General features: G+C 40.3%; 1 protein-coding gene across 1 annotated transcript; it reads right to left on the bottom strand.

The window, feature by feature from the left end:
- Positions 1-405: 405 nt before the first annotated feature.
- On the bottom strand, positions 406-26,565 carry CUNH1orf198 (chromosome unknown C1orf198 homolog). Its single transcript, XM_007423662.4, has 4 exons — positions 26,081-26,565; positions 14,120-14,170; positions 7,333-7,878; positions 406-3,575 (listed from the first exon to the last, which is right to left on the bottom strand). Exons 1-4 carry the CDS (start codon positions 26,426-26,428, stop codon positions 3,519-3,521), a joined length of 1,002 nt encoding a protein of 333 aa, XP_007423724.1. The 5' UTR covers positions 26,429-26,565; the 3' UTR covers positions 406-3,518.
- Positions 26,566-27,931: the final 1,366 nt, after the last annotated feature.

Raw genomic sequence — 27,931 nt, 5'->3', positions numbered from 1 at the left:
CATGCTAATATAAAACAGCTTCCATAGTTAGTGATGTCCACTGGGAGAAGAGCGAAGAGGTAAGACTGATGAAACCAGCATTGCAGTGCTCTGCTGTACGCCCCACTCTTTTTATGTACATCACAACATGGCAGGCATGTCCCCAAAGGGGTGGGGCTTGTGCCATGACACTGCTTTCATTGGTTGGATGAATATGAGAAGATCCTGTAACACTGCTGTCTACAGTGTTGGCAAATTTTCATCTATAAACTAATTCTCAATTTAGAAGTGCTAATGCATCCAAAGATTTACAAGGGACTGTAATCTCAGAGACAGACTCAATGGTGCTGACTACATCACAAATTCAACATGACTATAAAGAATGAGAAGAGACAGACATTAAAACAAGGGAAAAACCAACAGTGGTTCATGTCAGGTGCTTTTAATTAAGAATCAGGTATGAACTGTAGCCAAATACAATTGTGAATAAAACCTCAATAAAAACATCTAAGAAAGGGAGAAGCATCAGGTTTATCCATGAAACTATATTAAAGAGAAAGGCGATATACATTGTTAGCGTGTTCCAATGAGTAAAATCCATCAAGAGGTTCCTTTGCAAAAACTTCATTATGATAAACAGGACTGGATATAAACACATTAGTAGGAGGATTAGGCCCAGTTTACCCAATTTCAGTGCTTAAGAGCAGCAATCTAAAAAAGATGCTTCAGTGACCTCAGGACATTATCCCCCATCAGCTGCCAAATAACAGAAAGCTCTAGTCGATCCAAACTGCACTTTTTAAACTCCTTAATTGGTCAACCTGAACAAGAGACCCTGAACTGAAAAAGCACTTTACACCTTTCAGCTCCGACAAGATTGGAAAAGACTCCCTTTTACAATCCAGAGATATACCTCAGAAACATCTTCGGCTTGAAGAACTTTATGCTGATTCCTTTTTAAAAGCTTGTTTCTTTTTAAAGTATCAAACAGGCTCTCTTTTCTTTAAATAAAAACTATCTGAAAGTCTTTTATAAATACTTTTAGAAATATAGTGTCTTTAAAAACACTGAAAACAGGGCAAATAACCATGTGGCCCACCAAACTTCAGGTGCTTCTTTGCATTCGTGCAAATCCTCCCTCTCTTTCAACAGCAAAAGTTAAGCAATTCCAGAAATGCCATTTATCTGAATTTGCTAATCCAACTCAATGCACATTGATATGACACAAATAGTTGTGCTGCCATGCAGGTGTGCACCAGGAAACCTAGTGCAACATCCCCACAATATAAAGTATGGTGTTAGTTACTAGGAACAACCAATTAATCAGAATGTCTTAAAACAAAGCCAAGCATTTGAAGATTGTTCAGCCTGCTGCTGTTTCATCTTCCATCTTCAGCACAAATATCCAAGTGTGTATGATGGCATCTAAAACACCCCTCAAAAAGGGCATTTTCCTTAGTTCTTTACAATTAATTCCGTGTTATTATTTTCTAGGGCTGTGCAATGCTTTGGATCAGATTCCAAAATGGTGATCCAGACTGAGGGAGAGCTGCATATCAGTGCTGTATATTCCTGCCTCCACACACTGCAAAGCATGAATTTTAGAATGGAATTCAAAGTACTACCCAGTCTTATTTTCCATTATATCTTTCAGGACAAAACTCAGAACTAGCCTCTTAACTTTAGTCACAGATATTGTCAATGGAGTATATAAAGACAGCAGCAGAGGGAACAGGAAGTAGTCTGAAGTAAAACATGATTTGTAGAGATGGGACTTTTGAGTTCACACCACTTCCAGGTGTGGACAATGGTCAACTCTGAGGGTGGAACCGCTTATCTGTGGTTAGTATGGAAGAAGGCTACAAGTGGCTCGCCTGACATCAGACACAGAGCCCCAAATAGTCTTTGTGAGAATTCCACATGGCATCAGAGGTATATATGTACAGTGTGTCTCTGTTATTGGGTCATCTCTCAGGAAATCCAGTTCTCAAGGTCAAAAGCAGAAATAACCTTTGGTATTTGGTTGGAAAAGTCACAATTTGTGCAGAAAGGGGAATTAAGGCTTGAAGGTGATGGGGAGAGAAATCCACACTACCTTTTAAAGTTACAGAAATGCGATGTCAGTTGCATAGCTATTTCTGGATATTGTAGATGCTGGACAAGGCTGGTCTAGGTGTGTGCAGCCAAAGATGGTACCCTGGAGCATTTCAAGGTGCAGGTGAAGGATGTCATCTTTAAAGTGTTCCTCCATATAAAAGACTTTCTGTGTAATATTAATACAACAGAAAATCTAATACATCAGGACATATGTGATACACTCAAGTTCTATTCCCACTATGGGAAGTAGCACCAGAAATCAGTCATATCATGAAACGTTTTTTAAAAAATACAGTGCTTTGTTTTTAAAGAAAGCATTGTTACAATGCCTTGCAATCAACATGTTGGAGTAATGTAACACTGGGGGCAGGGGGGTGGAGAACAAAGGGCTACATTTCAAAATTCATTGCTGTTATGCCAAAAGGGATCAAATAAATCAGTTATTTTTCATGTTATATTTCTTCTGAAGATCCCTTTATCAGATAGTTTTTAATCAGTAAAAAGCAGCTCCATCCACATATTTGATATTTCTCCAAGCTGTTCTCTCCTTTCTTTTCCTTTTATGTTTTGTTATAATAAAACATATTATTAAATACATTTTATTAAATATGTCTTATTTTAACGAACGATCTTGATTATTTTGTGTACTCGTTAGGTCTCAAAAGAAAACAAAAGCAAGCACACACCCCCTCCCAGCACACACCTCATTATTAGCTAATGCTGCTCAATTTTTCTTTTCTTGCAACCAGGTCAAGTGACATAGGCCAGTGTAAAAATAAACACGTAAAACGTCTGCAGATTTATATCCTGTGTGATATATTTGAAAGAGATGTGCTGGATTTTGGTATTTGAACTCTGTGCTTCCATCTTCCCTCTATTAGGAAAAGACCATATGATGCTCACAAAATGTTTTGGACGACTAATTCCAGAATCTCCAACCACTGGCCCCACTGGCTAAGGTTCTGACAGTTATTAAAAACATCTGGATGACAACAAGTTGCCTATCCCTGCTTGGCATAAATGGCTGTCTTCTTGCAATACAGATGGGAGCTCATTAGCATTAATGTGTAAAATAAATATGGGTATTCTGTCAGAGGGCTTCATTTTCTCTCTTAATTAGATTGCACACCTTGTCCTTAGCATACATACAAATATTAGACAATGTATCCTGTTCATCACCAAACATGACTATTCACCCTGCAGAACAGTAATTAGTAAAAGACCAAAATAAAAAAAACAAAAAATGACCCTTCTAACACCGGACCATTTCAAAATACAAATATCCATCAGGTTTCTACAAAAAGTATTAGTACAAAGGGCAACATTAAAAAAGAACTGGGAAAAAAGTTAAAAGGACACAGAGAAACCAGTAACAGAAACCAAACACAAAACGGAGAGAGATGCTCCTTTTCTTTCTCCAAAACCCAACAGTGTTGCTTGGTCTACCAGTTGTCCAGAAAATCAAATCCCGTCTTCAAGATAACATTACTTGCATTACTCTGTAGAAAGAAAGAAAGAAAGAAAATCTGTGTTAGAAAAGAAAGCAAAGAGTTAAAACTCAAAAAAGGTATAAAATCAATACTAATCAAGGCAAGAGTTACAATATTGCACAATGGATTGGGTCTAGACCTCGCCTTCTGCAAACACTGCATTAGGAAAGCTTTTGATCCAATAAAGAGTTTCCAGCTGGAAAGAGATGGGTTTCATGGTTCTCCCTTCCTTCTGGAGATCTTATGGCTTCCCAAAAATTTACCTCAGAGGGCTGGCAGGAACTGGGGAAGGAAGGATATGAAAGAATTGCCTCTCCCCTACTGCCAGCTAGAAAAGAATTCCATATATCCTGTTTGGCAGAAATGGCTATCAAAGGTTTCACAGGCCAGCTGCACAAAGTGGTCCACAGCCACATATGCTGTGCTCAAATATTCTGCTATTTCAGATATTCTGAATATAAGCAAATTATGATTGGCTCTTCACTGGACTTTCTCTCAGAAGGCCCCAGCTCCCAGAAATGTCTGCTATCCAAGCAACGTTTAAAATTAATGGGAGATGTGTAGGAATAACAGCATAAACAGAGAGGCTGGGTTATCCAGAAACAAGGGCTAGGTACCAATTTTGCTTGCACAAAAATGAACAATACACATTATTCCCCCCTGCTCCCCATGGCAACTATTCCTTTAAAGAACTATTCCCAGAAAATGAGTGGGGAGGGGGTCACTCATCATTTTGTCCCTTCAGCCACTAAACAGATTTTATACATGAGATATAATGTGGGCTAGAAATAACAAATTTCTAAAATATAGAAGCCTTTTTGTCCAATTGCCCTCAAACTGGATAATCAAATTCAATATGGACTAAACCTACATAATGATCCATTATACAAGCTCAATTAGTTGTTATCTGGACATGCGCATAAAAACATAGTAATAGCCCTGCTAGATCATGCCAAGGCCTATCTTAGGCCAGCATTTTGCTTCTCATGATGGTCAACAAGCAAGAGATAGAGACATACATTTATAGATTTTTATTTATATAAAGAATTTAAATGGCTCCCAAATGTGAACAATGCAACTCTGGGCAGCTTTCAAAAAACATGCTCCTCTACATCTGCTGTTCTCTGCAAGCATCTCAATTTTATTTTATACATTTTTTATACATTTTTTTTTATACATCTCAATCATGCTCCCTGCCAGTCACCTTTTTCTCCAATCATTTTCTCATAGGCAGGTGTACAAGTCCCCTTTGCACGTTAGTTGCCCTCTTCTGCACCTTTCCCAACTCTATTATATCCTTTTTCAAATGCAGCAATCAGAACTATACTTTGTATTCCAGATGTGAATGCATGATAGGTTGGCAAAGAAGGCATCACAATGCCAGCAGTTTTACTTTCAATCCCTTTCACAATGATCCTGAGCATAAAATGTGTCTTTTTCATAGCTACCATGCACCAAGTTGATGTCTTCACTGAGCTATCAATTCTGACCCCCACCCCCAATCTCCTTTTCCTGTTTAGTTACAAAAAGCTCAGACTGTGTGTGTGTGTTTTGAACATGTACATCATTTTACATGAACTTACAGTGGGGCAAAAAATTATTTAGTCAGCCACCAATTGTGCAAGTTCTCTCACTTAAAAAGATGAGAGAGGCCTGTAATTTTCATCATAGGTATACCTCAACTATGAGAGACAAAATGGGAAAAAAAATCCAGAAAATCACATTGTCTAATTTTTAAAGAATTTATTTGCAAATCATGGTGGAAAATAAGTATTTGGTCAATATCAAAAGTTCATCTCAATACTTTGTTATATATCCTTTGTTGGCAATGACAGAGGTCAAACGTTTTCTGTAAGTCTTCACAAGGTTTTCACACACTGTTGCTGGTATTTTGGCCCATTCCTCCATGCAGATCTCCTCTAGAGCAGTGATGTTTTGGGGCTGTCGCTGGGCAACACGGACTTTCAACTCCCTCCAAAGGTTTTCCATGGGGTTGAGATCTGGAGACTGGCTAGGCCACCCCAGGACCTTGAAATGCTTCTTACGAAGCCACTCCTTCGTTGCCCAGGTGGTGTGTTTGGGATCATTGTCATGCTGAAAGACCCAGCCACATTTCATCTTCAATGCCCTTGCTGATGGAAGGAGGTGTTCACTCAAAATCTCACGATACATGGCCCCATTCATTCTTTCCTTTACACGGATCAGTCATCCTGGTCCCTTTGCAGAAAAACAGCCCCAAAGCATGATGTTTCCACCCCCATGCTTCACAGTAGGTATGGTGTTCTTTGGATGCAACTCAGCATTCTCTCTCCTCCAAACACGACGAGTTGAGAACAAAATGTTCTACTTTGGTTTCATCTGACCATTCTCCCAATCCTCTTCTGGATCATCCAAATGCTCTCTAGCAAACTTCAGACAGGCCCGGACATGTACTGGCTTAAGCAGGGGGACACGTCTGGCACTGCAGGATTTGAGTCCCTGGCGGCGTAGTGTGTTACTGATGGTAGCCTTTGTTACTTTGGTCCCAGCTCTCTACAGGTCATTCACTAGGTCCCCCCATGTGGTTCTGGGATTTTTGCTCACCGTTCTTGTGATCATTTTGACCCCACAGGGTGAGATCTTGCGTGGAGCCCCAGATCGAGGGAGATTATCAGTGATCTTGTATGTCTTCCATTTTCTAATTATTGCTCCCACAGTTGATTTCTTCACACCAAGCTGCTTGCCTATTGCAGATTCAGTCTTCCCAGCCTGGTGCAGGTCTACAATTTTGTTTCTGGTGTCCTTCAACAGCTCTTTGGTCTTGGCCATAGTGGAGTTTGGAGTGTGACTGTTTGAGGTTGTGGACAGGTGTCTTTTATACTGATAACAAGGTCAAACAGGTGCCATTACTACAGGTAACGAGTGGAGGACAGAGGAGCCTCTTCAAGAAGTAGTTACAGGTCTGTGAGAGCCAGACATCTTGCTTGTTTGTAGGTGACCAAATACTTATTTTCCACCATGATTTGCAAATAAATTCTTTAAAAATCAGACAATGTGATTTTCTGGATTTTTTTTCTCATTTTGTCTCTCATAGTTGAGGTATACCTATGATGAAAATTACAGGCCTCTCTCATCTTTTTAAGTGGGAGAACCTGCACAATTGGTGGCTGACTAAATACTTTTTTGCCCCACTGTAAATTGAACACATGCTCATTTGGTTGCACAATCACTCACTTTAAGGGGAGCTCTTCATAATCAGTTTTGGTTTCTACCCTCACAAATGGAGAGAAACCACCTTCCCTCCTCCACTGCACATGTTAGACACTCTCTGCACACTGGAGCCACTGCTACAATTCTCACATGTACAGGCAATATCTGCAGGAGTTAATTGACTTTATGTTTATGCAAACATGTGCAGGACTTTAGGCAATCTCATTACCAGCATATGCTGCTCATTTTAAGATACGGAATAGTAATGTTCATCTTAGATTTTTAACCTCTGATCTCCAGGAGAAAAAGAAAGGATTTCAGTTGTAAGATTTTAGCACTCTACAAAACTCATTCTCTTGGGCAATGTCTGGAAAAAAAAGCTGTATTTTTTATTCATCTACTTCTGCTTGAGTTCTTTCTACCTATCATATCCTAACAAAGTGTTTCCCAACCTTGGCCACTTTAAGCTGTGTGTGGCTGGGAATTCTGGGAGCTGAAGTCCACACAGCTTAAAGTGGCCAAGGTTGAGAAGCACTGCTCTAACAGGTAAGATAAGAAATTAAGAATCACCCCTTACCTGGCCAAATCCTTGTAAATCTGGAACAAAACTGCTTTGGGCACCTTCATTTTGGGTTGCAGCAGATGACAATTTCTCTGCAGGTTCAGAGTGAGCATCAAAGGCACTAACTGCAGGTTGACTGGACTGAGGCTTTTCCCATTCTAGAGATGTGGTGGGAAGAACTGGGGTGATCACTTTTTCGGGCTTAGGAGCATTAGGCTTCTCTGCTTTAGTCGCCTCTTTTGGACCAGATTCTTGCCTATAACAAGGCTGGAGGGTTTTATCTCCTTTTTCCATGGATTTGATTTGGCTTGGGGTTAGTGAATAAAATTCAGACTGTTCCCCTTCATGCTTGGAGCGCTCAGCATTGATCTTCCAAAATGAGGACTCCTCCTCTTTTTTGGCTGGTATAAGCCCATCTGAGTTTTGTGGTTTACCCCCCTGGGAAGGTTTGGGGGCTGGGGGCCCAGGTGCGGTTTTGCTGGGCTGTTTCTGTTCGTGCTGAGGCACTGCATTCCCTGGTTCTTGGATCAACAGAGAAGCAATACTGAATTCCATTTGACTCTGTTGGGGGATTAAAAGTAAACAATGAACACTGGTTCTTTTCCATGGACGAACAGTATTTAAAATAAGACACAGGAGTAGTTCATTTCAGTTATAAACAGTATTTGGCATCTCATACAGAGCCCTGATGTTTGTAGGGTAGGGCAACTTACATTTGGTGCTAAAAATGGCAAATTCTGCAGTAGTGCAAATAAGGCAAAACAATGCTTTATTCTAGGCTAGGTTGGAGGAAAGAGACATTCTTCCCTCTTCTTCACTGGAGGGAAGAGACATAAGCAAAGCTTTGTCAGAGAAGAGGTTGAACATTTTAAGAATTTGCTTACTTTGAAGAATGACCTAAATCAGAGGTCAGCAATATACTGTCTTCCAGATGCTGCTGGACTGTGACGTCTTTCGCCATCAGCTATACTGACTAAGGCTGTTGGGAAATGGAGTGCCCACCCCGGTCCAAGAGATTTAAAAAAAAAAAGTACAAAGTACACATTCTCTAAGAGTTATTATAGGATGCTATGATACAAAAATGAAGAAAATGTTCAAATGGAAACAATCATTTAGTGGCTCTGGAGAAGGGAAAAAACCCAAACACCCTAACAGTGAGGTTAAAAGAGGCAACACAGCCCTCAATTGACTCTGCCCGACCAAAAGGTACTGAAGATGTTCTCTCTACTCCATGCACACCCCCTAGAAGAATAATTTTGGTCCAAGATATCTGCAAGTCATTTCCTCTCTCACAAACCATATTTTTAGTTTCCTGCTGTGTATTCAAGGCAGTAGGATGTAATGTATACCTTGCCATATGAATCTTCTGGCCAGGCCAAGATTTTTTTAAAAAGAATAATTGGTTGTTGGGAGCTATGCCATGGAATGACAGTCTGTGTTTAGACCGGACAAGGAGATGGGGGAAATGTTGGTAGAATAAAAATAGGACAAGCTGCTTAGCCCGGATGTACAATATTTAAATTTAATATTCCCAACCTAAACATTTATTTCACTAAGAATTTAATCCCTTCCTTTCATATTTTAGGAGATGAATTTTTAAATGTAAACATATTCAGTCATGTCGAAAGCCATACTGAATGCTTCACATATTTCCTCATTCCAAAAGACAACACAGAGCATATTTCCTTCCCAACTCTGCCCAATTAAATATCCATTCAGTAGTCAAGATTAAACCCTAATCCTTAATGGATATAAAAAAGAACACAAACCTAATGCAAAAAGCATCTAACACCACACCCTTTTGTCACTGCTGCATCAGTCAGAGAATGGTCACTTAGAATAGGTGAGTAACCAGTAGTCTTAGGACCCACACAGCCCCTTCCTCCCCATATTTCCTTCTATGGCCATTGGAATCCCATCCAACCATAATGCCAAATGCCAGTTGTGGCAAAGGCAAGGAAACACAAAAACTCTACTGTAAGTTCTACAGTAAGATAATGTAATTAAAAAACAAAGACTATGTCCAACCTCCTTCCAAAACTCTAATTCAATTTCTGGAAATCCCGTTCCTGCCCATGTCTGCAACATGGTTCCAATAATTCATAATGTGCCCTATCTACTGCAGCTTTCACTCCGTTCACAAATGCTAAGTGCAGCTTCGCCCATTAAGATATTTTCGTCTCTTGCCCCAGACCTGCTTTCATCAACCTGGGAACCCTTCTGAAGTGTGGACATCATTTCCCAGAATTCTCAGCAATTATTACAACAGCTGGAGAATTCTGGGAGCCTAAGCACATATAACTCACAGGCATCCAGGTAGGAAAGGGTGCTGTAGTCCAAAAACTCCTTTTCTATTCCTGAATCTTTTAATCACACCACCAGTCACATTTGTTTGTATTGTGGCTTGATCATTAGGGATGGAAGTATATGTGAAGTTCTTTCTTCTCCCATTTCTACCAGGAAATTTAATTAAATTCATTTCAAGGTAGCTTACAGCTGAAAACCTCTCATCAGCTGTATCAAAGACTTCAACAACTTAGGCACTTTCCAGATTTGCAGATTTCTCACAATTCCCAATACCGGCCAGACTTATGGGGAGGATGTCCAAGTTGGGAAAGATGCTCCATGGACCAGAAGAAAGACCGTGGAAGCTGCACTTCTGCTCTCCCAGAAGTTCCCTTTGCAGGCTCCATACCCAACCACTACCACCCCTCCCAGCATGCATGGGTTACATTATAAGGCTGACTCCCATCATGCTGGATCAAGCTGGATCTGAACTGACACATACTCAACTCTGAACTAAAACCAGAGAATACCACAAGAATCCAAAGAGCTATTTTTATATCTTATGCACTTGTGGGGAATGTGGAGTATTTCATGAAGTAGATAGCATGCAGAGCCAAAACAAGCTGTTTGGCTTGGCAACTGCAAAACAGAAGAGAAAATAGTGGGGGTGGAAAAGTAAGTCAAACAAACCTGTAGGACAGGAGCTTACAAAAATGTTCAAAAACCCTAAATTCAAGCAGAACGTAGACTTTCACAAAGCAAGATTCTATTCAAAAGACATTAAGTAAGAACCTACAACAGGCTGCACTGATACCCTTGAAGCACATATTGCTAGGGAAAGCTGTTCTATAGCTGTATTTGCTCAGTGCCTTAAACTTGGCTAAAATGGGATTGAATAGTCTGTGGTTCAGTGGCATGCAACTATTGTCTTATGTGCTGTCTTGAAGTAAACCACCTTATTAAACCATAATATGATTTATTTCAGCACAGAATATTATGTGAACATAGCAATTATGTTAAGCTGATCCACGTTCAGTTAAGCAACTTAAGTGAACCTAGCCTACTTGCTTCAGCAATTAAGAATTTCTTTCTGTACCAAAGACAAGACCCTTGAGGAGTTCAATCAACCATGTTCCTAGTGATGGTGAAACTCTTCAAACTATTTTTATATAGATCCAGAAACTGAAGTGGGTCCAAGAGTTCCTCCTTCCATTGCCAATGGCAATGGACAGAGAAGACAGGGCTACAATCCATAACTATGGATCTCCATACATATGGGAATCTAAATACTGCTTCTAACAATACAACTATCATGCCAAGACCAGTATAAACAATCCTCTTATTGCAGTTCCTCTTGAGAAGGAAATAAACAGTGTAACCTGTCTCCATATTGCTCCCAGCCATTGCTAGGAGTGACAGGTATTGGCAAATTGACAAATCATAAAGTGGAAGGTAATCCATATGGCTGGTGTGTCAGTCTCTGTTACAAGGGTGGGCAAGTCATGACTCAGAGATCAAAGGGAGACATCTGAAAACTACCATGGGCTTCACACTTTCCAATATCATGATCTATTTGATGGGCTCCAAAGAGCAGTACAGCTTGTCTTGTCCTCCATTCAAAAAAGGTTTGGGCATAGTGCAGTCTTGCTGCCGACAGAAGGGAGAATGCACTGGTCTTGCCTTCCTTCACTGGGGCAAGAGCCACAAATCACTTTCTTTAGCCTCTAAAGCTAAGATGTGGAACTGGTGGCCCTCCAAATGTTGTTCAGCAAGGACAGGGATAATGAATCTTGGAAGCTATAAGTTTAGGAATATCTGGACAGCCACAGATACTGAAAGCCCTCTTCACAAATTTTCAGATAAGCCAGAGAACAACAGTAGGAGGGGGTAAATCATTCAACGTACACCTTCCAGCTCTGAGTAGTAAAGCCTGAAATTAATTAATTCAGTTGAATGTTGTGATCCCAAGGAAATTTTTACCCATGTTCAGCTGAAGATGAATCAAAACTCCTTTCAGATTTTGCCTCTCAACATGGCAAAATCTGAAAGTGAGCAGGTGGGGCAGGCACACACAGAGGACACAGGGGGTTGCAACAGCATATGTGACTCCATCTCTTTCCCACTTTAGCCCTCATATGCTATAAGAAACATGTAAAAAGGGTTTAAAAACTATATGCAAAAAATGCAACAAACTCTATTTCAGTCAGTTTTCTTGTGTTTAATTGCTCTGCATACATTTTTGCTAAGGGAATCAGAAAAAAAGTTTGAATTCCACAGAAAAATGTGTACATGGAGAGAGGGAGGAGGTTTATATATGGATATACTGTGGTGCTTAAAAGTTTGTGAACCCTTTTGAACATTCCTGGGTGAAGCTGTTTTTAAGGAGGAATAGGATAAAATTCCTCCAAGCCAATGTGCAGGACTGATTAACAATTAAAGGAAACATTTAGTTGCAGTTATTGCTACCCAAGGGGGGCACCCCAGTTACTGAAAGCCAAAGTTCACATACTTTTGCCACACACAAATACGAAGCTTTGGATCATTTTCCTCAATAAATAAATGAACAAGTATAATGTTTTTGACTCATTTTTAAAATTGGGTTCTTTTTATCTACTTTTAGGACATGTAGAGAACGGATCATGTTTAGGACATATTTATGCAGAAATATTGAAAATTCACCTGCTACCATAATTCAGGTGTGAACAGCAGAGGCGGCCCTCCAGGTGTTCCTAGGTTGCAACTCCTTGTAGTCCTCAGAACTAACTATGCTGGGCAGGGCCAGGAGAAACACAAGGTCAAGATTGGGAGGGCCACACACTACTTGATCCTGCTTTAACTGGGTTATTAGGGGAGCCTCTGCCATAATGGCTGAGGATCATATGAACTGTAGCTGAAACAATCTAGAGGGCACCAGGTTGGGAATGGCTGATCCCACTGATCTCAGGACTCTCACCAAGCTAAGTTCTACCAATGAACACCACAGCCAACTTTTAAATCAGTGTGTCTGTTTCACACCTGAAGCATCATTCTATCTCATTTTAAAACATGACCTTCCCCAACATAGACCTACAATCAACAGCCAGCTGCCAAGGGCTCTGTTGGGAGAACTGTAAGGATAAACAACTATTGTTAAGAAACAAAAATCCATTAGCAAAATTTCTGAGAGAGAAAGAGAGAGAAAGAGAGTGCTCTATCTTTAGACAGTCCTATTCTGAAGATGCTGATTTAGTAATATAGTAAGTCTCCAAATAAAGAAAGCCAGAAGGTAATTATGACTCTTTGCCTCCCAACCCCCACGTTTCAGAACTTTATATATGGTTCTGAAGTACTCAAATAAGAATAACCCTCACAATGGACATGAAGGGGAAAGGGTGAAGGGTGGCCTCTCTCTTACCACGTTTCTATTCTTTACCCACAACTATTTCTCAGAACATTCTAGGAAACAAATCTTCAGCAGAAAAAAGCGTGCAACTGCTTGTAATATACAGTTTAGTTTTAGAATTCGAAATGTGCTGTGCCCTTTTCCTCAAGCAAAATTAAGGCAGGTCAAGCTCAAGAAAGAAAATGGTACAACGCTAGCCATAGAGCGTTGAACACACATAGAACACACACTGCTACTTATCAAAGATGGAGGGAGAAAATAAAACAGATGCAAGTGATATCTGAGGCTCCAAAGGTCAATTCTAAGAGGGCCATGCATTCCACGGAACAGTCTTTCAAACAAAATTTCACCTAGGAAAATAAGAAAGGCAGTGTAAAATGTTTCATTGCGGCTCTGTACTACTTCTTAAACACGGCTTGACTTGTTTTCTTTCAGACACTGTAGCCTTAAGAACTATTAATTTGAAATGGCTAACAACTTACTAATATTTTTGCAGAGGTCAGGTGAACAAAAACTCTCACTAACAACAGCTTATTAGATGCATCTGTCAAAAGTCTAGGTTTGGTGAACATAAACAAGTCAATGCCTACAAACTCGATACTGAGAACCAATATTCAGAGTGCTGGACCTCAGAAACACAGGAAGCTATTTTGTTCCAAATCAGATCGTTGACCTGTCTGGCCCAGTATGCTGCTGAATGACAACTCCCAGCAGTCTCAGCTAGCATGGCTAATGGCGAAAGATGCTGGGCATTAGAGTTCAGCAACATCTGGAAAGTCATTAGCTTCCCATACCTGTACTAGTAGACCAGCTTTTTCATGAAATTCATTAGTGACTTTGGTCCAGTTATCATTGTGTCTCTACAAAACACATTTCACAAGATTATTGTGAGCATGAAATAAGGGGTCCTTGTACTTCTATTTGTTCCTCGGAAGATAAAAGGGTAAAATGTATTATTTTTATCATTATCCTTGTTTGAAATTTATTTTGAGAAATCAGAGTTTTTCTGCTGTTGAAACCTATATTCCACAAGCTCATACATAATTGCCCCTGGGCCCCAAAAGGGCATTCTATTCTGAAACTAAACAAACTTGACAATTATCACAGGCAAATATAACAATTTCACAAAGTTACCTTAGTTTCCCAAGAAAAAGGAGCAGAGTGTTCATCTTGCCAGGTGATATCCTGAAATGAAAGCAAAAACACACAAATAAGCACGCACTTCCCTCAAGGCAAAAGAAACAGAATTACTCAGTATACCTTAAAACTGAAGTCAAATGGAATTCTTCCCCAAGTAAGGTACCATAAATAAAAGGGTATGAAGGAAGAAGCAAATGTTCCCAAAAAGTAAGTCAATGCGAGGACTAAATCTCCAGCTCGATCATGAATATGATTATTTGTCTTATAAAATTAATCCACAGAAAAAATGTGATTAATGACAAAGTATCTACACATTTTCTGAACTCCAGAACTGTGGGACTTCTTTTATTACATAAGGACATATAAAACGCCATCATTCCACATTCACAGATACAGATGCTCCATTCAAAACCTAACCTTAACTGAGAAAATTCTCCCTTCTCCCCTGCCCCCCAAATGTTTAACCCCTTCAAAGCAGAGTCCACCTGGGTTATTTCAGGTTCACTTATCACTTGCATGAGAGTTATGAAGGCGGTCATGACTTTGGCCACCCCTAACAAAACAGGACTGCTCTTTTTCTCCAGCATACTGAAGTCTTTCTGTCTGTCACAGAACTCCAGTGTAAGCTTGGGAAAAAAGTGCTGAAGAACACTTTTGTAGTTTGGCTATGCCCAGCAAGCCTCTACTTTAATGGACACTTCAAAGGCCCATTATTGTGTGATACTCTTTGCTTGGTAAGTCCCAAATTGTTTTCTCCCCTGAAGTGCTGGAACTGCAACTCCCAAATTTCTTACTCAGGATTGACTGGGAATTCTGAGAGTTATAGTCCCAGCGCATCTAAATCTAGCATGTACTTGTTGGAGGAAAGTTGCTTTAGCTCAGGAGTTGCTTATTTATTATTTATTTACTGGGCAACCAGGCTTGAAGACACTCCAAGCATAAGACATTCTGGGCAACACATATACCCAATATGGTAACTGGATAGATAGACACACACACACATATATCCCAAACATTTTTAATTGTTTAAATTTAAATTTTACATAACGCTGGTATAGTTTAGCGTTCATAATTTCTGATATAGGCTGATACAAGGATGCTTATTTCTTGTATAAACAATAAAATCTCACCATTCCTTGGAGAACAGTGATTTGCTACTTTGCATTGTCAAACAATGGATTTTATCAGAAACTTTCTTAAGTAATGCTTTAGACCAGAGCTTACCATACCAACTCTCCAGAGATATTCTCTAGCTATTTCTATTTTAGCAATACTGTAATTAATTTGGCTCCTATTAAAGAGGGTTTGTTGGGGGGTCTGGGTTTATTTTACTTTTCAATTTCTTGATCTGACCATCAAATATAGATAGTAAACGTAACTTTCGAGAAAACTCAATATTCCGTTTAGCTATATATGTCCTCTCATTATAAACTTCCTTCCAAAAACCTGAAACTTTATCATATTCCAAACATGAAAGAATGTTTCCTTCAGTTTACAATCTTGCCTACAATTCATTAAAGGTTTACAAGATATATAGCAGACTGCGGTGTCTCTTATGATGATAAATTTGTTTGTGTCATAATTATTGGTTCTTACTTGTGCTGTTGTAGGCTGGTAAATGTTGCCTATCCTATTTTGGAATTTAGAGCCAAATTACTTTTTTTAATAAATACTGAAGTCCTTCTATGCAATTGAAGACTTTCCATATATCTAGAGAATACATGATTAAAGGAGCTGAATTTCTTTTGCAAAAATGAAGTATAATATAATATCTTTCTGCTGAGCTAGACATATTCCATTATTATAATTCTAACTATAATTGATCTGATATGGTTCACCAATAATTCTGAATATAATTTATAAACAGTGTTTAACAATGAAATAGACCTATATGAAGTAGCCTTCTGTGGATTTTCCCCTAGCTTTAAAATGTGCAATTTTAGTTTTTCACCAAGTGCAGGCACATTCTCATCTTGATGCAATAAATTATAGCTCTAAAAATTCTGGAATTCAAATATTCATAATAATATCCATATTAACTATCTTCTTCCCTCTTCTTAAATAAATATCTGATTAATACTGAACTAGATCTCTAGCTATTCAGTCTAAGACATTCAATTTATTGTTGTTTCCCCTTTTGCTCTTGTTTCTCTTGGAATCCTCTTTCGTATTTCATTTTCATTTTGTAGCTATCTGGTGGGCTAATCTCCAAGGTAATTCCATGTTCCAGGGTGCATTCTTCAAGTCGCCAAAGTTTTATTCATATTCTGGATAGTATAAATTATTTCTGTTCCATGTAGTTTGAATATTGTAAGTTTAAATGAAAATCCCAATTTATATCAAATACCCATCTCTATCAACACTTCTGTAAGAGGCTTAAATGCAATTCTTTTTTGTAAAATAATCTGATTAATCACTTGATAAATCACAACTGTCTCAATTCACCTGTTTCAACTTGTGAGCTTCCTGAATAATTTTCTCGCCAGTATGTTCATTAAGAAACTTAATTATAATTGCACTTAGTTTATTCAACTTTGCAAGCCTGAAATTTTGAACTTTGTCCTTTACAGACAAATGTAATTCAGAGAAGAGATCATTAAGTCTCATTACTAGGTAATCCATCATGTCGCTGTTCCCAGCTTTTTTGCTAATACCTCTGATACAGAGATTGTTTCATCTGTCATGATCTTCAACATCTGCCAGAGTTGTTTAACTTCCGTGAGTTCCTTCTCAATCATTTTTATACAAGAGGCACTTTTAATATGTAAGTCGTAAGCTTGACTAGCTGAGAAATGTCTAATATTCGCCTTAAAATTATTTGTTAATTCTTTCAGACATACCTGATGAATCTTTTATCAAAGTAAAGGACTTCTCTCATTCTAGTTTCAGTTTCTGAGTTCTTTAAACAAACTTTTGATTGGGTTGGAATCCTTTTCTCAGTAACAGCCTGATTCAAGAGCTGTGGTTGGCATTTTGGTTTCATCCTCCCCTTCTCCAGTGGAGGAACACTGTTGATTACTTGGTTTGGGCACTTTGTTCTAATCCCTTAATTTTTTTATGAAGCATGTCTCCTGAATATTTTGCATTTTTTGATTATTTTGGAGAGGAATTTAGTTCATTTAAACAGCTGATAATGGCTAAAAACGTTGAATTTGGGAAAGGGCACAGAACTAAGCTTGCATGCTGAATTCAAATGTTGTTTTCACAGAACAACCAAAGTCTTTTTAAAAAGCCTTCCAGAAGAGATCTATCAAGATATTTTCCCTAATGGCTTGGAGAGTTTAATCATAAAGCCCTATTTCCCAAGCCCTCATCTTACATTATTCTTGGATGTAAAAAAATTAATTGCATCAATTTCTGAACACACTCAGGCAATGGCATACCACTGAGGAATGTTAATGTCCCCAATCCATTATTGGTGGCTTGCTTGGAACATGCATGATAACCTTAAGAAGGATCCCTTGATTATGATGTGTCTGGCTGTCATGCAGAAGTGCTCTCTCTGCTTTAATTTACTGGAAAATCGTTGAGACTTAACAAGGGAGGCAGCTAAACCAGGAAGAAGGAAAAAGCTAATGTCTTTGAATCACATTCAAAGACAACTTAGACTAAACCCCTCAGGGAATTAACATGACATAGAAAGATATGTTCCCCTAAAGCAAATGCTGTGGAATTAAGTTTTTGTTTGTGCAAGAACTGGAACATCTCTGCTGGCTTCTGCACATCCATGACAAAAATGCCATCCCTTAAGCCAAATGACGGTCACATGCTGGTTTCAGCAGCAGCAGTAAAGCATCAAGCACAGAGAAGTCTGCGTCTAACCAAGTCACCCAGGCAGTGTGTTACAATAGGGGCATTAGAACAGGACGACAGGAGAGACACTGGTATCTTTCTTTTTGGATAGTACATGGCATACACCAAGAGCAGACCATCCATCACAGGGTAAAAAGCCAAAATAACTTCTCTGTTAGCCAAAGCACAAAAGATTATTCTATGATCACTATGAAAGCCTTTCAGCAGCAGCACTAAGTTTTCTATGAGGGGCATTTTAATAACACTGGTAAAATATGAAGAAAGAAGTGAAAGAGATTGACTTCTTTTAAAAAATTGGTCAAATTTAACCCATCCCTTCTTGCTAACTATTCATATTCATGTGTGTGTGTGTGTGTGTGTGTGTGTGTATAACACAGTTATCTTATAATTGTGGCTGGGAAAAAAAATACAACACCCCATCCAATTATCCAGATTGAAAGGAGCATGCTCATTAGCCTCTCATGATCCTTTTCCACCCCTCTGCTATGTTTCTGCAGCTGGCCCTCCATGCCTTGGAAGGCAACTTTTGAAGCACTGAGTTTGCTGGACTAATGTAGCCTCCCTGCACAAATCTGTCAGCCCCACTAGATAGACCAGACCTGGAAATCAACTCCATTGGAAGGCTAAAACAACTTCTATTAAGACTGGCTATAATAACAGAATCTTACAAGTCTGATTGTGCTGTTCCTCCTCCTCTTTCTTATAGTCGTATAGTCCAGTGCAGTGTTCCTCAACCTTGGCAACTTTAAGATGTGTGGACTTCAACTCCACAGGGAATTCTGGGAGTTGAAGTCCATACGTCTTAAAGTTGCCAAGGTTGAGAAACACTGCTCCAGTGAATTAGGGAGGTGTCTGAGCGGCTTCCAAATGTTACTTTGTTGTTCTGAACTTAAAAAAATAATATTTTAACCTCTTTTGCACAGGTAACAGGTCCTGCGTATTTCCAATAAGGTCATCTTCCTTACTTTCCACAAAATGAGAACTCTAACTGGGCAGGATTCCCCAATGCATGAGAAATCTAAAGGAGCAAACAGCCATCCTCTGCAAATGTCTTGCCCCCACTGAACAACAGAAATGCCAATGGAAGCTAGCACCTCTCTGTGCTCTCAATTATTATGAGAAAATAACTGTCTATATAACATTCCAGAAAATCATCGCCTGTGCTGAGTTTCTGTAATTTCCCAAACTGCACACACACAGTCTTCAATTGTTAAAGACACTGCTTATCCCTCTTTTATCCAGCTTTACTGCCTTCTGGCTGACTGGGGCTAGACCAATGGCTAGGAATTTTGGAGGTGAGGATGCAAGATATCTAGAGAAGATTGGTGAACACTGGTGCATGCACTGTTAACCATACAAACAGGGATTTGGGAACCGCTTATATCCTGGGCAAAGGATCCACAACAAGCCTCGAAGACCCACCAGACTATGGGAAGCTGGCACGCTGCAGGGAAATCACCAGCCTCTGCCATCATTTGTATTTCCACAAATACATCTGAGCCTCAAACAGATGCCAAAAGCTTTCTCTGAAAATAAAAGAGACAGGTAGCTGCCGCCCACTGCTTTGCTTGGAAGAATGCCCGCCTTTCCAGCAAAAGATTATGGTAAACAAAGATAGTAAAAAGTATCTGGAAAGTATACATGGTGGGGGAGAGGGCAGAGAAACATTAAATGAGTGTGGTGTGCAACTCTTCCCTCACAGAGGTCCTAGCAGATTTTTTTGAGAGTACCCACCACATGTTCTCAGAATGCCATATGTGCTCACCAGCCCCAAAATGTAAGAACACTCTCTCCTGGGTGGCATAATTGATACTGGATCCTGGAAATGTGAAAATTCTCATTGTCTTTAATTAATACCGATAACAGCAACCCATCTGATCTGGCGGAAGAGGCCTATTATGAGTCCCATCACTTAAAGAATGTTGTCTTGCAGGACCCAGGAAGACAGCCTTTTCTGTTGCGGCTCCTGCCCCCTGGAACATCATCCCCCTGAAGATTAGATTGGCTCTGAAGACATGGCTGTGATCCTGGGCATGGGAATCAGAGTGTCAGTCAGTACCCATGAAGAGTTTATGTTGATGACTGGTTGTTGTTTATCTCAGCTGCTGGTTATGTATTTATTTTTTGCTTTTAATTGTTGTTAGCCACCCAGAGTCACTATGATAAGATGGGCGGCCATATAAATTGAATTAAACAACACTCTATACATGCATACAGCAATACGACATATAAAAGAAGACAGACTATAGGTGGCCAAATTTGATATCACCCTCTGACTACATTTTCACTGATCCACCTAAACTAAAACTACTTCCAAACCCAGATGAGAAGTCTTAAAACTACTATAGATCTTAACCATAGGAAACATCTCAGCCCTGGCTGCTGGATCTTTCAGAACTCATTGCACAAGTTAAAGCTATCACACAATCAAGTTTCCTCCATGCTCAGTGTTTTCAGAAAATGTCATTTCAACCCAGTTGTTCCATAATTTCTCTTACTTAGTTCAACTAAACACAAACTCAAGAGCACCAAAGAATCTATTTACCCAGTCATAATATACAGAAAATCAAAACTAAAAGTTCTTGGCATCTAGATTGTTCCCTGAGTATACATTATTTGCTTCCATAGTTATTTCCAACCGAGCAGCACAAAGAGGTCATAAAACTTTTAAAAGAACCACAAACGGTATAAAGCATTTAGATCCTACAGACATTCAGTTTTTTTTAATTCACTTCCCTCCATTAGCTCTCTTTTAACAAACCCAACTCTAATCAGTAGAGTTGATGCAGCATGTATGCATGTGGGCACTCACATCACATTTGCTAGCAGCTCCTTAAAGAAGCTAGGTCTTTCCTGGGCTGACTGGGAAAGGCTGCTGTGGTAAGACAAAGCAAAAAAATCTACATACATTAAAATGAGGGGGGTGGGGGTGGCGGCGGCGATGATGACAATTGCAGTACAATATGGCAATTCTGGGAGTTGAAGTCCACACATCTTAAAGTTGCGAAGTTTGAGAAATACTGCTCTAGCCATTTGTGAGAACTCACTTCCTCCCTCAGCCCCAGTTCACATTAGGGAGAATGACTGATGGGAATTTTCCTTTACTGGCTAGGAAATCCTTGAACTACTGCCCTTTATCTTAGTGTAAACTGTTACAACAGCACTTTTCAGCAGCATCAATAAATAAGGCATACTTGAGTTTGACTATGACAGAGCCAGCGTTTAGTGGTTAAGGTGCTGGACTAGGAGCAGGTAGAACGAGATTTTAGGCCTTTCCTAGGCACTGAAGCTAGCTGTGTGACCTTGGGCCGGTCACTTTCTTTCATCCCAAGACAGGATCAGGCTCTGCAACAAGCCGGCTGAAAAACAATCTCCTTGTCACATCATGCCCTGATGTCTTTGTTGAGTGAACAAGGCAGGCACAGTTCAAACAAGATGTCCTTGCAACCAAGGAGGACCAACACCAATGAGGATGCAAGAAGAAAGATGCGTTTTGGCTAAGTTGACATACTTTGTGTCACCATGTGGACTGGAGGGAAGCTTGTCAAACCAGCTGTCGATGTGCCCAAACATCAATACAATTTAAAGTTGTGAATCATATACCAAAAATATGAAATTTTATATCAAGAATTACAAATTTTTTGAGCTGGAGAGAGGACAACAAAAAAGATGACTTTTCAATGTTGATAAGATATTGCATGATTTATAACCCTAGGTTACACATAGGTGTTTGCTTTCTGTATTTGAAGTGGCTCTTTATCGACGTAATGGGAAAGATTTTGTTTGGTGAAGGTATGATTTGTTGGAAAAGCAGACTAAAGTATTTCTTGTATGTAACTCATAAAAATAGTTCCTTTATTCTTTTACTTCTGGGAAAGATAATCTAAGAGTGTGCCAAACATGAAGTATGGAAGTAAGACATTACAATCATCTCATAATCTCCAAGATTATTTGTTACACAAATACAACCCCAAAAACTAAGGCAATATCCACAGGGAATTTGTAAATGTGGCTACTCTAATGCAATACTGTCTGCAGGTCTAAGTAATGAAACCAAACTTCCTGCCAGATTTGAAGCCAGGAAGCGAACAAGTTCTTTGACTACTTCCAAAGTTTTAAACTTGAAAGGAAGGTCAATACACCTACCAGAGGATGGATGCAAACTTATTACTGCAAGTTAAATGGCAGATTTCTTGTGAAGACTGGAGGAGGTCAAACTCTTTTCTTTTCTTTTGCAGATAAAAGGTTTCTATTTGGAGAGGTTAACTGATGTTTCTGATTTTAATCTAGAATCTCCAGCCACATGGTATTTGAAAATGGTTTTAATTTGGCTGCAGAAACTTTGTTGTTAGATATTAAAATTTAAACAAATTGTAAAAAAAAAATGAAGACAAAGGAAATACCAACCTGATGCAAGCAAATTCAAAGTTCTATTTCCTGTTACAAATATTCAAAACTTTGTAGAATCAGAAATGGAATTCTGAGAAATTATAAGGAATGTGATTCAAAATTTTTGGTAGCAAAGGGGAAAAAAGCTCAACACTACTGACTTGCTTCAGAAATACAAAAGATTAATACCTATATACTACATTTCTAAACAGATTCTTCAAACAGGAGATTAAAAGTACAGGAATTATATTTTTACCTAAATGTTTCAATCTTTTAAAACTTTAAAACAATCTAAGCACTTATGCCAACTGCAGTTAAATCAGGTTCTACTTGATCCCAATATTATACAGGTAGTCCTCATTTACTGACTGCCTCATTTAGTGACCATTCGCAGTTATGACAGTGATGAAAAAGTAACTTTATGACCAATCCTTGCATTTACGACCTTTGCAGGTCTGTAAAGCAAAAGAGAGCTGAAGTAAGATCATAACCACAGTCGCGACCACTTTGCTTAATGACCGAGTTGCCGGTACCAATTGCGGTCACTAAACAAGGACTACCCGTACAGTGAAACATTCAGAAGATTAGTTTTTTACATGAATGGGGAAACCAAGTTGAGACAATGGCCTCTCAGAATTCCTCTGGACACCACAGGGTTGTCCTAAATGATCAAAGTAAACATTGACATACTGTTCCTATTATATCTCAGCAGCTATGCTCATGTCTTTTAGGTAAGCATGTTGAGACCATTCTATTTTATTAAGAGGCAATTTCTTTCCCTTTTCCAAAGGCTATGGCACAAGTATCAAATATGAAAAACTGGGAACAATTAAAAAAACCTTCCACTTCAGAGCACTGCAACTTATTTTCCACACCCTTGGTCTTCCCACTTCAGCAGTAGCAGTGGAAAACCTGACTTACATTTTTAGAAGGTGTTATAAAAATATCCAAACCTGGAACATTCATGATTGCTCCAAGATTTTTTGCGGGAGAAGCACAAAAAGGATTGCCAGTTTCCTGTAGTCAAATGTAAACAATTCCTCAATGCTAATTTTAGCAGTAACTTCCTACCACCTGCTGTTAACAAGTTAGCTGTTTGCAGACCTTTTTTATATATTTTTTATTCTTGTGGATGAATATGCAGGCTATGTTAAGTACTGCCTTTTGTTCTTTAGCATTCTTTCCAATTATTTTTAACTGTACCATTCTTCTTGGCTTTCTATCCCTTAAAGACTAGAAGGAGATCTTCATCGGTGCAACAAAAATATGCACAGGGCTCTTACTTATCACTGTATGCTTTAAACAGGCATTTGGGGAAGCACAGAGTTCACTAGAAGAACCTTCCCCAATCTCGTGTCCTCCAGATGTTTGTGGTCTGTAATTCTCAGAATTCCCAGCCAGCATGACCAGATTGGGAGAGGCTGTTTTGAAATGCAAAGGAGCCCCCCCCCGACCCTGCCGCCAAGTTATCTTGAATCAAGTCTGAAGTACCTAATGTCTTGGAATATAGTTATTCTGGACAATCCCATTAGCCTATTGCTGCAGAAAAGATGAAGACTCCTGAGGCACCCTGATGCTTATCAAAGACTCTGCAATATATGAATTCTGTGGGGAGATTTAGAATTTTCAGAGTATGCCATGGCTGGTCTCCTGGGGAGAATTTACTGTTCAGAAACTGCCTTCTTCCATCTCCTCCATCTTTCCTGTTCAGGGTACTCCTTAGCACCTCATACTTCTGCCTTTTTCTGGAGAGGTGCGCAAATACTTGATTGTAGCTGGCCACCATTTTTATTTTCTAAGATTACTTATGGAGTCTATGTGGATCCTAGAGGCATTCTTATGAATAATATTTGAGGGTAGTGCCAGCTTCCTATTTTTTTAAACTAGAAGAATCTTTTAAAAGTCAGATAGAGAAGTGAGCCTGCTGAATGCCAAAAGAAGGAGCCGAAAGGCAGACAGTGGTACCCAGCGGCATTATACTGTCTACTCTCTGTTAAAAAAGAAAAGAAAAACCCTATAGATTTCTAAATGCATCCAAATGGAGACACAGAAAAGCAATTGTGTAAAATGAAAGATAAGAAACATTAAGTCTGTTAGCAGAAAATACAGTTTACACAACTGTAAAATATTTTTACTAAGTAATGACCATTTATACTTGCTCTTAGTTTATATTTATTATATAAATATGCATGTTATATCTATCTATATCTACATATTATATCTCTATATAAATATAAATATTTTACCTATCTCACCTTTTCTGCAGAGTTCAAGACAGTTTCTAAGAGATTCTCCTTTAATTTTCTTTTGACAATAACAACCCTTTAAGATAAACTGGGTTGAGAGAGAGTGACTTTCACTCAGTGAAAGCTTAGCAAATCTCTAATTTCCACACTACAGGAGTGTAGGGCATGAACCATACGCCAGCCTTCCCTAATCAGGCTGAGAAAGACTACCTAGCTTTCCATCACATGATTCTCTTTTGGGGAAAACAACACAGTGCAAACCACAACAAAGCAAATCTGATACATATAATAATATCAATATCAAATATTACATTATATTAAGATGGGCAGGGAAAGGATTAAAAACTACTTTGACAGCCATAGCAATAGCAATATGCAGGGTTTTCTGTTGTATCTGTGCCTGGAATGTAATCCAGTCAGATGGAGAGATAGCACTCGCTGCTTGAACTGAAGTCAGTGTGAAAAGAAACTGCTGGGCAGTCCCCCCTTCTGATTTGATAACTTGGCTTTGGGAGCCAGGAGATTGGCCGTCAAAAGTTTGCTTCTCCTCCCCTCCATCAAAATAAGAAGCAAGCAAACTCTAAGGGTGTCAAAGGTCTGCCCCAGTTCATCATCCCTAAATTAGGCTTGGATTCAGACATGCAAACTAGCCTGTTTTTCAGGAAGAAGTGGCAGTTCTTGAACACATACCTAGTTTGGAAAGACAGTGCAGCCCTGGCAAATTACCCTGAGCGTCCTGACCGTTGCCAGTGTTTTTGTTAGATTTCATGCACTCCCCTTTTCACAGTAAAATAATAGTGTATTTTATTAGCGGCGACAACTATCACTGGGCTGCTCAAAAAAGTAAGCCCAGTGTGATAAATAGTAAGGTTCACCAATAACAAAAGGAACAGGAAGGGGGGTAAATAGTTAAAAACTGTGAGGGTTATTCCTCCTGTATTTATTCATTCTTGGAAATCCAGAGTAATTTTAATTCCTGCAGAGGCAGAAAGGAAACAATTGTAACCTACAGACTCCAGAAGTTATCACAGCACTGTGGGTGCGCTCTTCCAGCTGAATAAACCCGACTGAACACAGAGGGACTGGGGTCGAAGTGTGCCCACAGAACTGAGTTTGGAAGAAAACCGTCTCCACCGTGTTTGGACCTGGTCAGGGGAAGACCGGAAAGCTCCAGGCTAAAGCGAAATCATGCCTGTTGCCTACCTACGCCGACGTCGGCCCAATTAACTTTACTATAGGCGCCGGGTATGTCTAAAGATAAAAGGAAAACGGCACTCTGCACATGTGTCAAAGAAAGGCCTTCCTCCCAGACACTTTTAGCCCTTTTTAAAATCTTGCCTTGCGTTTCTTTACCTCTTGTCCGCCTTTCCTTGCCGCCACCCTCTCCCACCTCAACGCAAAGGTGACTCACGGCTGCTTCAAGAGGCCCGTCCGAGCCGGGCCCAGAAAGAAAACGCAGTACGCTGCTCGCCCCTGTACACGTGCAGAGCGCGACTGACCCGCTTACCTCGTCCCCGAAGCGCACGACCTTCTGGCCGGTATTGAGGCGCAGATTCGGGTAGCAGACCGGGGGCGGGCTGGCCCGGGCGGCCCCTCGGTGAGCCGCGTACCGGGCCTGGATGTGGGGCTGCACCAGGCTTTTGTCAATAATCTCGTCTTGCTGGCGGGGCGGCAGCTGCTCCCAGTCCGGCCCGTAGCGCTCGCGGATGCGCTCTTTCTCCGCCATGATTTTGCGAGCCATGGGGCTCAGCGACGAGAAGTAGCTGAAGCGCTTGCGCTCCCGCTCGTCCAGCGGCCGGTTCCCATTCAGGACCGCCGTGCGAGAGGCAGCGATCGCCGCCGCCATGGACGCCATCGCCGACCTGTCCCTGCTTCACGCGCCCCGGCGCTCCGGGACTCGGCGCGGCGAGGGGGCAGCGCCAGCGGAGTCTTCCGCCGCGCCCTCTGCTCGGCGCTTTTGCTCGGCTCTCCGCCTTCCCCAGCCGTTTGGCTCCTCCTGCTGCACTAGGAGCGCCTCCGCGGCTCCTCCCGCGCCTCGCTCCTCCTCTTTGCCAGCCGGCGCAGCGCTTAGTCCCGGTGAGGAGCGGATTGCGAAATTCGAGGCGTTGCCAGGAAAAGGCATGCTTGCTTCTGTTTCTTTGTTGTCGAAAGAGTTGCATTAATGATTTCGATAGGACGGGACCTTTCCAGGCGTATTTCATCAACCATCAACCTAGTCGTCGTCGTGGCAGCACAATCATTTCAAAACCTTTAATCTGGTTAAGAAGCGTCCTAAACGTGCTTACTCAAATCTGAATCCCAGTGAACTCCCAGTAAATACTTTAGTCGTCTGATATAATTATGTTTCCAGATGGACTGGTTCACGAACAGACTGTTGCCTTATGAGTAAGAGAAAACCTATCCCCGCGGGAGACTGTTGAGGAAACGCTGCCTAATCGTGCGGTGGAGCAGAGAATATCCTGCGTTTGCTACATGAATAATCCCCCCCACACACACACATCCCCACCCCCACTCGAGATGGAGTAGCATCACTTGGAAGAATGGGCATGGCCCTGTAGTCACCGGAGCTCAAGACTGCCTCCCGGGTGTCATCTACCCGGCCGATCAGGACCAGCAGGTGAGGCATGTTATGGTCCCGTCTATGAAAGTGTCATCTGGCAGGATCCAGGAAGGGAGCTTTTTCTGCCTGGGCACCGACCCTCTGGAACATCATCCCCCTGGACCAGTGTTGTCCAAACTTGGCCACTTTAAGATGAGTGGACTTCAACTCCCAGAATTCCCCAGCCAGCATGGCTGGCTGGGGAATTCTGGGAGTTGAAGTCCACTCATCTTAAAATGGCCAAGTTTGGACAACACTGTCCTAGACTTTAGATTGGCCCTGATCCTCCTGGCCTTTTGGAAAGCCCGAAAGACATGGCTCTGCCACTGTGCCTGGGGGTCCAGCAACGGTGGGGAGTTCTTCCAATGGCTGTACTGAGTTGATGTTGAATGAATTCTGCTGCTGATTGTGATTTTCTGTTTGTTTTTCCATTGATTATGGACAGTTTTTATATGTTTGTATATTGGTTTTTAACTTGTTTTTATTGGATTGTTCTTACCTGTCGTGAGCCGCCTAGAGTCACTTAGATGAGATGGGTGGCCATACAAATCAAATTAGTAATAATAGTAATAATAGTAATAATAGTAATAATAGTAATAATAATAATAATAATAATAATAGTTCTGTGAATTACAATAAGAATTGCCCTTGACCTCTATGTGTGTATAACCCCCACCCTTCTCCAGATGCAAAAGGAAAAACTCTGCCATCAAAAATCAGCACAATCTTGAGAAGGCAATCAGGGATACAATCATTATC

This window comes from Python bivittatus, unplaced genomic scaffold (genome assembly GCF_059951505.1).
Source record: "Python bivittatus isolate LINGU-HERP-01145 unplaced genomic scaffold, Pbiv_v1 ctg000020_np1212, whole genome shotgun sequence".
In the NCBI taxonomy this organism is placed as follows: domain Eukaryota; kingdom Metazoa; phylum Chordata; class Lepidosauria; order Squamata; family Pythonidae; genus Python; species Python bivittatus.
This window is presented reverse-complemented; position numbering and strand designations above follow the sequence as displayed.